The 12279-nt window shown below is 41.8% G+C and overlaps 1 protein-coding gene across 1 annotated transcript in view; it reads right to left on the reverse strand.

Moving 5' to 3' along the window:
* Positions 1-4871: 4871 nt before the first annotated feature.
* LOC310953454 (inactive pancreatic lipase-related protein 1-like) overlaps positions 4872-12279 on the reverse strand; it is a gene marked incomplete at its 5' end in the record, with an annotated part of 32844 nt that continues 25436 nt past the window's right edge. The window contains 2 exons of the mRNA XM_083922492.1: positions 4872-4996; positions 6003-6170. Coding sequence (XP_083778618.1) covers positions 4927-4996; positions 6003-6170 — 238 coding nt within the window. The 3' untranslated portion in view covers positions 4872-4926. The remainder of the gene's footprint in view (positions 4997-6002; positions 6171-12279) is intronic.

A 12279-nucleotide genomic window follows, 5' to 3' on the forward strand; every position in this document is an offset into this window, starting at 1 on the left:
GATTAAATAGTAGAGGTTAATTTGTTAAGCTGAACTGTAGACAAGCACTCCAGAGAATATATCAGGCCGTACAGTTGTTTCTAAGGTTCCTGGGTTTGAAGAAAACATTGTTATAATTTTGCCATTAAAGGAGGTCATGAAGTCGTTACTACTGAGGGTTATAGGAATACATGGCTCAATAGAGCTGTGGCTCTCTGTCAGCCTGGCTACAGTGATGTTCTTATTCTCCTCTATTAAAGATGAGTAATAGGCTGCTCTGGCATTACGGAGGGCCTTCCTATATGTTTTTAGACTTTCTTGTTCTTGGACCAGTCCAGTTTGTTATCCAGGTATACTCCAAGGTATTTGTAATCCTGGACAACATCCACAGTCACGCCGTTGATGGAGATGGGTGTGGGGGCAGATTTACTCCTGCAGAAATCCACCACTAGTTCCTTAGTCTTGGTGGCGTTTAGAATCAGGTGATTAGCTGCACACCAGTCGACAAAGGAGTCCACAACGCCCCTGTACTCCTCCTCCTTCCCCTCACTGATGCAGCCAACAATTGCAGAATCGTCAGTAAACTTCTGCAGGTGGCAGGACTCAGAGAGGAGCTGAAAGTCTGAGGTGTACAGGGTGAACAGAAAGGGGGGAAGAACAGTTCCCTGTGGAGCTCCAGTGCTGCTGACCACAGTGTCAGACACTCCGTCCAGAAGTCTGACATACTGTGGTCGACCTGTCAAGTAATCCATAGTCATTAAACCATGTGACGAGAGGGGAATCCACCTGCATGTTCTCCAGTTTGGCCTTCAGCAGCTTGGGCTGGATGGTTTTAAAGGTGCTGGAGAAGTCGAAGAACATGACACGGACAGCAGTGTTTGGTCTATCCAGGGAGGAGTAGGCTTCCTGTAAAAGGTAAGTGAGTGCATCATCAACCCCAACATTGGGCTGATATGCAAATTGTAGGGGGTCCTGTGATTGGCACACTAGGGGTCTGAGGTGTGCAAGAACCAGCCTCTCACCTTTATAATGTAAGAGGTCAGTGCAATCGGCCTGTAGTCCTCCAGTGCCAAAGGATGTCCTTTTTTGGGCACTGGAACAAGGCAAAATGTTTTCCAGAGCACTGGCACTCTCTGAAGGTGGAGGCTCAGGTTAAAGAGGTGCTGGGGAACTGGCCGGCACAGGCCTTCAGCACGCGAGGGCTGATGTGGTCCGGTCCAGCAGCTTTTCTCTGACTGAGCCTCTCCAGCTCTCTCCTCACCTGGCTGGCTGTGATGTTAAGTCCAGACTGGGGTGTGGGATGTAGTGCAGAGTGGTGACTGCTGCAGAAGTTTATAGGCAGCAGTGGGGGAAGTGCGAGGGTCCTGGGGGAGGGGGGTGTGAGACGGTCTGTGGTGGGGGCAAGCAGGGAGGTGGGGCGTGGGGGTGGGGGAGCAGGAGGTGGTGGAACCTGGTGTCTGCTGCGGGGGTTGGTGTGGGGTTGTGGGGCTGGTGTGGAGCTGTGGCGGGGTTGTGACCAGAGATAGTTGCTCGGAGGAGCAGCAGGGGGCTGCTGGGGGAGCTGAGGTCGAACCTGTTGAAAAACAGGTTAAACTCGTTGTTTATTTCCCTCAGCTGTTCCTCCTACTTTTCTCTGGAAGCCAGTGATCTCAGTCATCCCCCTCCATACATCCCTGGTGTTATGGAGGGGGATGGTGTGGGGTTGTGGGGCTGGTGTGGAGCTGTGGCGGGGTTGTGACCAGAGGTAGTTGCTCAGAGGAGCGTCAGGGGGGCTGCTGGGGGAGCTGAGGTCGACCCTGTTGAAAAACAGGTTAAACTCGTTCGCACGCTGTTTATTTCCCTCAGCTGTTCCTCCTACTTTTCTCTGGAAGCCAGTGATCTCACTCATCCCCCTCCATACATCCCTGGTGTTATTCTTGGGAAACTGGGTTTACATGTTTCCAGTCCTGTATGGGACAGGCATCCAACAAACCACTTACCAAAACACATAAATCTCACCTTTGTGTGGCTTGTTCAAGGAAGTTGACAGGTTTTGTGTCTTCAAGTGAGCCAAGCAGGAATATACTCAAAAACAAAATTTGACATGCTTTATCAGAAGTATTTTCAAACAATATATTTCATTTAGATTTCCAGTGAGAAGACAACAAGGATGAATTTATGGAGATACACTGGATCTGTTGACTCCGTTGAGCAGGAGATCCAGCAGAAAACAAAGCACCAACAAGGTAGTAAGTAATCCCGGAGTTTATTAAAAGAGTGTTTTAAAGACTTACTGGCTGTACCAACTCCTCTTGTAGTAAAGTCCATTCAAATCGATTACCAAAGTCAATCCAAAAGGAATGAGCCCATTCGTGCTTTATTTTCTGTTACTTACATTACATCAATTACTGTTAGTGACTCTCCAGGATATTTCCGTTAATAGTTGGTACGCGAAAAAAAATTGTATTGATGGCTTATTTGATGATTGTATTTGCAGAAAAAGTCCATGGGATGATTTTAGACTAGAATCAGGCTTTAAATTTCTGGATTTACAAACAAAATGTCACATCTCTCACCTACTGAAATAGTTAAATATCAGTGCCAAACAGCCCAAAAAACTCAGCATCTGCTTTTAAGACTGCACTGAACACTGTCTCAACCATCCACCTTTATTCAGCCTCCCTCCTACTCACTATAATAAATTCCTTTGTATGCTCTCATATTACTGCTGAACCAATTTATTATGAAGGCCAAAAATATTGTGGTATTCAAAATAGTTTTACCTTTGTGGTCAACTAAGATTAACCTTTCTTCATGTGACAGCTCCAGGAAGATGCTGGACAATTAAAATCCTCAAAACCCTTTGGCAGTTTAGTGTTTCCCTCTGCTCCTTTCACAATTGTCTTTTATATCATAACATAATGTAACATTTGTCTCATGTCCTTGTTATTGGACATTCATTTCTTGCTTTTGCCTCAACTCTACAGCAACATGCATGTGAACTCTTTACATCTCTGTTCATGCAGAATTGTTCCAGACAACAATACGATGTCACTAGCGGCCAGGGGTTAAGTTTGTTGTGCAAGCTTTCCCCAGGGGAGCTATTTTTTTCTTGCCACCTACATCTATACCTCTCTAATTTATGACCTGTCTGTAAATGCTTTGTGAGTAACAATACCACCCCCAAAGCTACTGGCTTAAGGATCAGAGAAGGAGCACAGTCATTTGCAAATTTCCTTTGACAAACACATAATTACAGGAATTAGCCCGCTATTTTGTCATTAGCCTTCACTTTCAATGAGCCAATAATGAAAAGAGAAAAAAGAGTCAGAGACAAAGACGAATGTCTTTAGAGGGTTTCAAGACACTTTCTCCCCCCACCTCTTAGCCCACACATTCAATTTGATGTTTTATTAATATTATTAATGTAGTCAAGCTTGAAGCTTTGAAGCCATGAGTTTTTCCTTCTGATTGGTATTGTGTGAGCACTGATGGCTCCGCTCAGGGGGAAGTCAGAGCCATTTCAAATGCACTTTGTTATTGCCATGATGAAAATGGCAGCTCGCCTTTTTAAAGCTGTATATTTGTGAGCATGATTACGGGGTGTGTATTCAAATAAATGAAGCCCAAACAATGACACACAATCAGGACTTCATAAACCAGCGAGAGGCCATGGACAGATTAATAAGTGCTTTGCATGCACACACATACAGGCACACAAACACATGCAGCAAACACATGAACATGTAGAGACCTTTTGGAATACTCATATATGTGACACATTAAACAAGACTTTTTCCGGGATCATTTTGTATCCAATGAGCAGGAGAAAGTAGTGATCTCACCATGTAATTTACTGTTGATTTGTGTTTGCACCAATGCAGCCTGATGTCTTTCAACATTAATAAGGGTAATATTTACCCTCTCCTTGTCCTGACAGGCTGTGGCAGTGAGGAACAGTCAGCTTTGTGAAGAGAGAGAAAGACAAGGGCCGCTAACAGTTGGACATATGAAGTATCCCTTGTATTGCTGCTCTTGTTGAGCCTGTTAAAGTGACAGTAATAACACTGAAGTACTGGGGGGACTATAAATAGCAATGAAGTTGTCAAAGATGTGGGCTTTTGTGTGAATTCATGTGACTGCTAAATAATAAATGGAGATTGTAAGCTTAGACTTGAGGATGCACTCCCTGATTTTGTCCCAGCTCGCCTTTTGAGAATGGACAGTGTTTGCACATTGACAAGCAATATATTATACATATCAGTTTGTGTGACTATGTCTAATTCCTGCTTTGCCTGAAAGTGGCTTTGAAGGGACTGTGTTTTGCGTGGGCACATGAACGGATGAGACAATTGGCACAGACCCCCACCCCTCCTATAGAAGAAGCAAGACTTTCATTTTCATCTTATTGTGCTAGGGTTGTGTCTCTTTGTGGTAGTTATGCATTCCTTTGTGGATGTTTTGTGGTCTTTTACATGACTTTTCCTTTGTAGTCATTTGGTGTCCCTTTGTGATCATTTGGCATCATTTTGTAGTCACATCTCTTTGTTGTCGTTTTGCAGTTCATTGGTATTTTTACATTTATTGGTGGTGATTTTTTTTATTATCTTTGCGGTCGATTTCTTAATCTCATCGTGGTGGTTTTGAGTGTCTTTGTTCTGGAGTTGGGTCCTTTAGTGCCCATTTTACATCTTTGCAGTCATTTTGCCTACTATATCTTCTAAAGTGCAAATAAACCTAGTTTTTGCCAGTTAACTTCTGTCACTCACTGCTCAACCAGATGTAGATGCTGATGGAGGAAAGGCGGGACTAACACATACTACATACATACTTCATATATACTTCCCTTTCATGATGCTCCCTTCATTATCTGAGCTTCATATAATGCACATCAAACAAGAGAGCTGAAAAGGTCTGAATGCAAAATCTTTATTGACAGACCTAGAGTAACATGGTGATGGTGGCTGTTTAAATTTGGCATGGAAGCACGTGCTGGATCGCATTCTCCACCACATTCTGTGTTCCACAGAAGAAGAAACTGTGAAAGAAGAAGAAGAGAGAAAAGAGAAAGAGGCTGAGTGAGACAAACAGCAGAGTCTCATTTAACTCACCTATATTATTACTGAGGAATAAATCCTATTTGAGCTGATTGTTTGAAATCTGTGGGTTGACTGTAAGAATGTATGTACAAATAATTCCTAAAATAAATGCTGAATTCAAATAGTTTTCTACAGTTGTATACAGTTTTGATCCTGCACAGTCAAAATCTTCACTATATCTTTATTTCTATTGATAGATTAATTGTATTGATATGAAAGTAAATACCAAAAGGAGAACCCCAGCCCCCAGCTGCCCTCACCACTACAGAGCACTGCAGGAAGTCTCTTGCTGCCCTCTAGTGGCTAAAGCTAGACTAGTACATGAATTTAGCCAAGCTCTGTTAATCAGTTATTATAAATGTAGGCGACTAGGAATGTGACAGATAGGAATGCCTGCCTTTTCATATAGTTCCCCTAACTCATGGGATAAATAAAAGTAATTCTTCTTCTTCTTCTTAACTCCTGGAATGTGCAGAGCAACTTAAAAATGATTACTCTTCCTATTTTTGGTTCATTTAAATCTACTGTTCAATTCAGATTTTTACACATTCCACTGTAACTGTTTTAACTGAACTCATTATTCGTCTAGTTTTTCTTTCCATGTTATTATAGAATTTTATATATTTAAATCTGTTTTATAATACCGTATGTCATCCTTGTAATTGTGTGTATTGTGTGCTTGTCACCACTGTAAATGAGGGAATCCCAGTGTCATTGATTGATTGATTGATTGATTGATTGATTGATTGATCACAGCTCAAAATCAATACAGGGTTTATGAAAAGCATTAAGTAAGCATTATATTATACATAGCCCATAACACTAAACTGTCTGAAATTACTGTGTAAGTTTGCCTAATTTTCACTCGGTCAACTCTTTGTTAAAGTATGAGAGGATCACCTGACAGTCTTGTTTACAGAAAACAGTCAGAAAAATATAACTTACGTCTTATTGTCTTTTCCTCTCAGCAGCTCCACCTTGGATGCACCGTACTTGGGGTTCAGGATGTTAATGATGTGGTTGTTCCACCGAAACTTCACCTCTGTCAGATTACCAACATCCACTTCAGTGTTGATCAGCCCCTCGTAAGTCCTTCCAGGCTTCAGTGTACCCCTGCAGAAATGTCACAACAGATTACAATTAAAACACACTTTAAAATAATCTTTCTCCTTGGGAGGCTTTGACAGTGCATTATGAGCACCATTACAACAGAGTTGGGTGGTGATGTGTCGCTCAAATATAATACTTCATGCAATGAAAGTACTTTAAAGACTTTGCACTTTCAATTTAGTTACTATATACATATAGCACACAGAAACTATCCAACTGCTCTTTTTCCAGCCTTGTGATTGGCTAAAATGGCCTTCCTGTTAGGATGGCCATTTTAGCCAATCACAAGGCTGGAAAAATTCAGCCGGGCATATTCCTTCGTGTGAACTGACAGTGAAGCTGAGTTACTTCTCACTGTCACACATGAATTTAAAATCAGCAAAATTCAGGAAAATGTGGTAGTTGTTGTATGAGACACACACAAAGTGCTGATAAGTTGGCACCAGTATTTTGGCTTTGTCTTCCATAACAACTCTGTCAGCTGGTCACATCTAGAGTGCTCCACACGTCTCCATGGATACAACTTACCGCTGCACAGTTTGACGTCAAACAATGGCGACCAGAAATTGCGGTTTTCCTCAGTTTTCCTGTCCACACGACACTGCTGAAACTGGACTTTCCCAAAAAGTTCAACCTGAACTTTGGTTAACAAAAAAAAATCTGGTTTCAGGAGCCCACAACTGTGGTTACGTGTGGATGAAAGGCCAAACCGTGCAGAGAAACACACAGTTTCAAAAATACCCATGTTCATGTGGACGGCCCCTTTGTGTGGAATTTGATCTGTGTGAACAAAACGCTAATAAACTTCTATATCCTTACTTTATTTTTTTTAATGAAAACCTGAAAAGCAAGCATCACATCACAGCCCTTTTTCAATCAGCTGCTCTCTCCCACAGATTAGATGGCCAGATCTGTCTTATGGTTGTCAGTTCTTGAGGCAAAGGAGTCTTAACAATAATGACAATACTATAAACAATAAACTACTTGGCCAGTTCAGCTCATTATTGTCTGTGTTTCTACTGCTGTGTTCTTTGAATGCTTCACGTCTGTGAGACAGAGCCCCAAAACCTATCCTGCATAGGGCCCCCAGATGTCTATGGCCAACCCTGCCTTCCACCTTACATTCCCTTCCTCAACTCCTTAGAAGAATTATTTTCCCTGTGGAGGTAGACAATTTCTGAAGAGTCACCACATGATCAGATGTCCCTTTCTGGATGTCTGGACATATCTGCAGAAGATTGCTGGGGATGAATCAGGCATTCAGGTGTGTTGCAGTAGCGGACATAAGGTATGATCTGGATGAGAACTTGTGGCCAAATGCAGAAAACAGGGTTGACTAGCACTGTTGTATTTATGTGGCTGTTCTATACATGTATGCATGGTGGCAATCAACGGAATCTCATCAACAGGTTTATATGAAATCAGGAAAGAAAGTTCTGCTTAAAGTCGCAGTCGCAACATTTGTTTGATCGTATTCACTGAAGCCGACACTCAGCTCTGATAGAACAACATATATCATCCGGTTTTAGAAAAAAACGCCATCCTCATTTATCAGAACTAAAGTTAGATCATTATCATGGTGGTCTGATCTGATTAACATAAAATCTCAAGAGCTAACTAACACCTTCTCGCTGGCACTGTATCTAGTGATTCTGATGGGGAAGCTGGCAGGCAGCATGCATTAGATCCTGCACTGAGGCACGATTCACGGAGCCTTTTCACCCTGTATTCCAGGAATTGCGCACAGATATGATGCGCTGTTGGCCCGGCCGCACCGATGGGAGACCTTTCCCTGGTAATTGGAGATTTGCGACCATGCTATGTACCATCCTTCTCCTCTGCGGTGACATCCATCTCAACCCCAGGCCAGGAAACAGTAGGCTACCTCAGGATGAGTGTGAACATACTCCACTGGGATTTGGAGAGAACCAGCGCGGCTGCAGTGCACCTGGCGGCCTTGGGCCTGCTGCGGAAGCCGTGGGCATATACCTCTTCAATGGCGAGCGTCCTGATAATGCCAAAGCACAAGGTAACTCTGAAATCCATCTTGCTCTTAAACTGGGTAATACGAAATACAGACTGCTCACTTCAACGTCGATATCCCATGCACAACTGGGCAGTATCGCGACCACAAAACAACAGAAAACTAGGATGTTTCAGACTGTAAATAACACTAAAGTTCTCTGGGATCCGAAGCTAAAACCCAAAGGGATCTTTGGTGGACATTTAGATGTAAGGAGCTTAGTATCCAAAACGGAACAACTCGAACACTTGCTGACAGACTCTAATGTTGATTATCTGTATTTATTCGAAACGTGGTTAAATCCATCCACTCCATCAGGTGTTTACAATATACCAGGATACCGCGTCTTCAGAAGAGATCGTAACCATGGCAAAGGGGGAGGTGTCATGATCTATGTTAAAGCATCCATACAGTGTAAACTGTTAGATCTACCAAATGATCTTGAATGTGTTGGTGTCACCATTAATCTCTCTCCTGAAATGTCTATTAATGTTATTGTTTTGTATCGACCATCTGAAAATTATATATTTTTCGATAAACTGTCTGCTATACCTAAAACATTTAATGGTAAAGACGTTTTACTAATGGGTGACTTCAATCTGAATTCACTCATCTCATCACTCATCTTCAAATGCTTATCCGGGGTCGGGTCAAGGGTGCAGCAGCTCTAGCAGGGGACCCCAAACTTCCCATCCCCGGTCCACATTAACCTGCTGTAACTGGAGGATCCCGAGGCATTCCCAGGCCAGTGTAGAGATATAATCTCTCCACCTAGTCCTGGGTCTTCGCCATGGCCTCCTCCCAGCTGGACGTGCCTGGAACACCTCCCTAGGGAGGCGCCCAGGGGGCATCCTTACTAGATGCCTGCACCACCTCAACTGGCTCCTTTCAACGCAAAGGAGCAGCGGCTCTACTCCGAGATCATCACGGATGGCTGAACTTCTCACCCTATCTCTAAGGGAGACTCCAGCCACCCTGAGAAAACCCATTTTGGCCGCTTGTAACCCATTTCTAAAATACCAAGGAACAATATAAAGGGTATTTCTAATAAATTTCACTTAACTCAGCTAATAGAAAATCCAACAAGGATAACAAGGTCTTCAAAGACTATTGGATTTAATTTTCACAAATAAAACAGAACGCATATCGAAAACATACAACTTAATCACTGGGTTATCAGACCATAATCTCACACTGGTCACAAGACAGCTGTCAAAGAAGCGTCTTAGAAATCAGAATTCACCAGAAGGGGAAAATTACATCTCACTTATATCAAAGACAGAAATGCAGCACTTCGAAAATGAAATTGGGATAATGTTGTGAAAGCTAAAAATAGTCAAAAAGCCTGTAGAGATCTACTGGATACTATCAAACATCTTATATCTAAATTCACCAAAAACATTCCTTATAAACATCGAAAACAAACCTTACCCTGGTTTAACACCACATTATGGAAACTCATTAAGGAAAGGGATGCAGCTCTGAAAAAATTCCTAAAATCAGGACTTGATATTGATCACTTGATTTACAAAAGTCTCAGAAACAAAACCACATGGCAATTTAGAAAGGCCAATCAAATTATTTCCTTGAAATCCTAACACAAGCAAAAGGTATCTCTAGGCTATTATGGAAAAGCATAGATGAGCTCTCTGGAAAAGTACAACAAAAGAATGCACCCCTACAGCTCACAATAAATGGTACTACACAGGATGATAGCTAAATAATCGCCAATAGTTTAATGATTATTTTATTAATTCCGTATTAGAATTGGGCAGCAACTCAATGGATTTGCAACTATCTAAGGCTGTAACCAATAAATCCACCTCACTGAATTTTAATTAAATAGATGATGTGAAAGTAAATCAAATTGTATCAACAGTATCTAACTCTAAAGCAAAAGATATTTGGGGTCTAGATACTTCTCTTCTAAAGAAATTCAAGGACGTCTTAACCACTCCCATTACATACCTTGTAAACAAATCATTGGAGGAAAGTACTTCTCCCAGTGCACTTAAAACGGCTATAGTAACTCCCATCTTTAAGTCTAGGGATAGACAGGAAGTTAACAATTGCAGGCCAATTAGTATACTGCCTGCCATCTCCAAGGTGGTTGAAAAAACAGTGGCGGAACAGCTGATAGCACATTTCAATGCAGAAAACCTAATGCATCCCATGCAGTTTGGCTTTAGAGCTAACCACTCAACTGACACTGCATGCTGTTATTTCATTGAATACATTAAGACTAATTGACAAGGGAGAAGTAGTGGGTGCTGTGTTCCTAGACCTATTAAAGGCTTTTGACACCGTGAACCACCCAGTTCTTCTCTCCAAGTTAGCTCATTTTTATTCGTCCCAAAATGTACTAATCTGGCTTGGGTCCTATTTGTCAAATTGTTTCCAATGTGTTAGGATAAAAGATCATCTTTAAAAGCGTGTTCCATGGGGGTGCCACAAGATTCCATCGTGGGACCACTTCTATTCAGCACTTACATCAATGATCTTCCATATGTATGCAACGGTGTGGAGATCTTGATGTATGCTGATGATACAGTCCTATTTACACATGGTAAAGGCCCAAAACAGGTTGCTACCAAATTGACACTAGCAATGCAGAATGTCACCAAGTGGTTAAGTAATTCTTGTCTCACAATGAATACTGAAAAAACCGTCACCATGTTCTTCCGAATAAATACAAAAAAAGTTAGATTCCCAACATACATGTGGATGGTAAAAAGCTAAAAAAAAATGTTGATGAGTTTAAATACCTTGGAGAGACCTTAGATTCCACACTCACTTTTAAAAACACATTAAAAAGCTGGGTTATACATTGAAATATAACATAGCTAATTTTGGACACATTCGACATTCCTTAACAGTTGATGCTTCTATGATTATGTCACATCTGCATTTCTGTATGTCAAGCTGGTCCCAGGCTAACAAGACTGCCTTAAAATCCATTAGATCACTTCACAAAAAAGCTATTAAAGTTTTAGACAAAAGATCAATGCAATACCATCGCTGTTTGGTGTTGGTTACATTTAGGCAACAGATTTAGTATTATGTAACCGGTTATGTTTAGGCAACAAAAGGCGACGGTTAGAATAGAATTAGAATAGAATTGATTTAATGATCCCAGACTGGGAAATTATTTAATTAGTTAGTTAGGGATAAGCATGAAAACAACTTGGTTAGGATTGGACAAAAAAGGTTGGGGTTTGGCTTAGTTCTTTTGGGACATGAACACCAGCAGGAGACAAACCCTGTTGAAAGTCCTGTGTTTAGGACACATCCACCACCACAACCTGCCTCCTTAAGAGGAGATCAGTGGTCTTATACTACGTCCCCTGCTGTCAATATGTGGGATACACATAAATTACGGTACATTCTTTTTTGTAGTTATATGTATGAAAAGTGAATGAGAACATCCATCCATCCATCCATCCATCCTCAACCGCTTGTCCCTATCGGGGTCGTGGGGGGCTGGAGCCGATCCCAGCTGACATTGGGTGTGAGGTGGGGTACACCAGGTACACCCTGGATAGGACGCCAGTCTATCACAGGGCACATAGAGACGAACAGAGACAGACAACCATTCATACTCACATTCACACCTATGGGCAATTTAGAGTCATCAATTCACCCATGCATGTCTTTGGACTGTGGGAGGAAGCTGGAGAACCTGGAAAAAAACAGGCAGACACGAGTAGAACATGCAAACTCCACACAGAAGGGCCCCAGCCGGGATTCAAACCTTTTGCTGTAAGGCAACAGTACTAACCACCACATCACTTTGCCGCCCTGAATAAGAACAGCCTAAGTCAATATGGTTGTGTATTACTGTAAGTACTTTATTACTTACAAGATTTAATATCTGTTATTTTCTACAGCCAGTGATATTGTGGACAACTCTGAATGGGCACAGAATTGAAAAGGGGCTTGGAGTATAAATATCTTGGTAGCTAGCTGAACCATAAGTTACATTTATATTTCACATCGACACACTTGTCAGCAAGCTACAGCAATAGATTTTTGTAGAGAAACAACAGTAGGGAGCAGACAGTTGAGGCCATCTTCTTGCCTATCTTGGAT

This window comes from Echiichthys vipera (genome assembly GCF_963691815.1).
Source record: "Echiichthys vipera genome assembly, chromosome: 11".
NCBI classification, from domain to species: Eukaryota; Metazoa; Chordata; class Actinopteri; order Perciformes; family Trachinidae; genus Echiichthys; species Echiichthys vipera.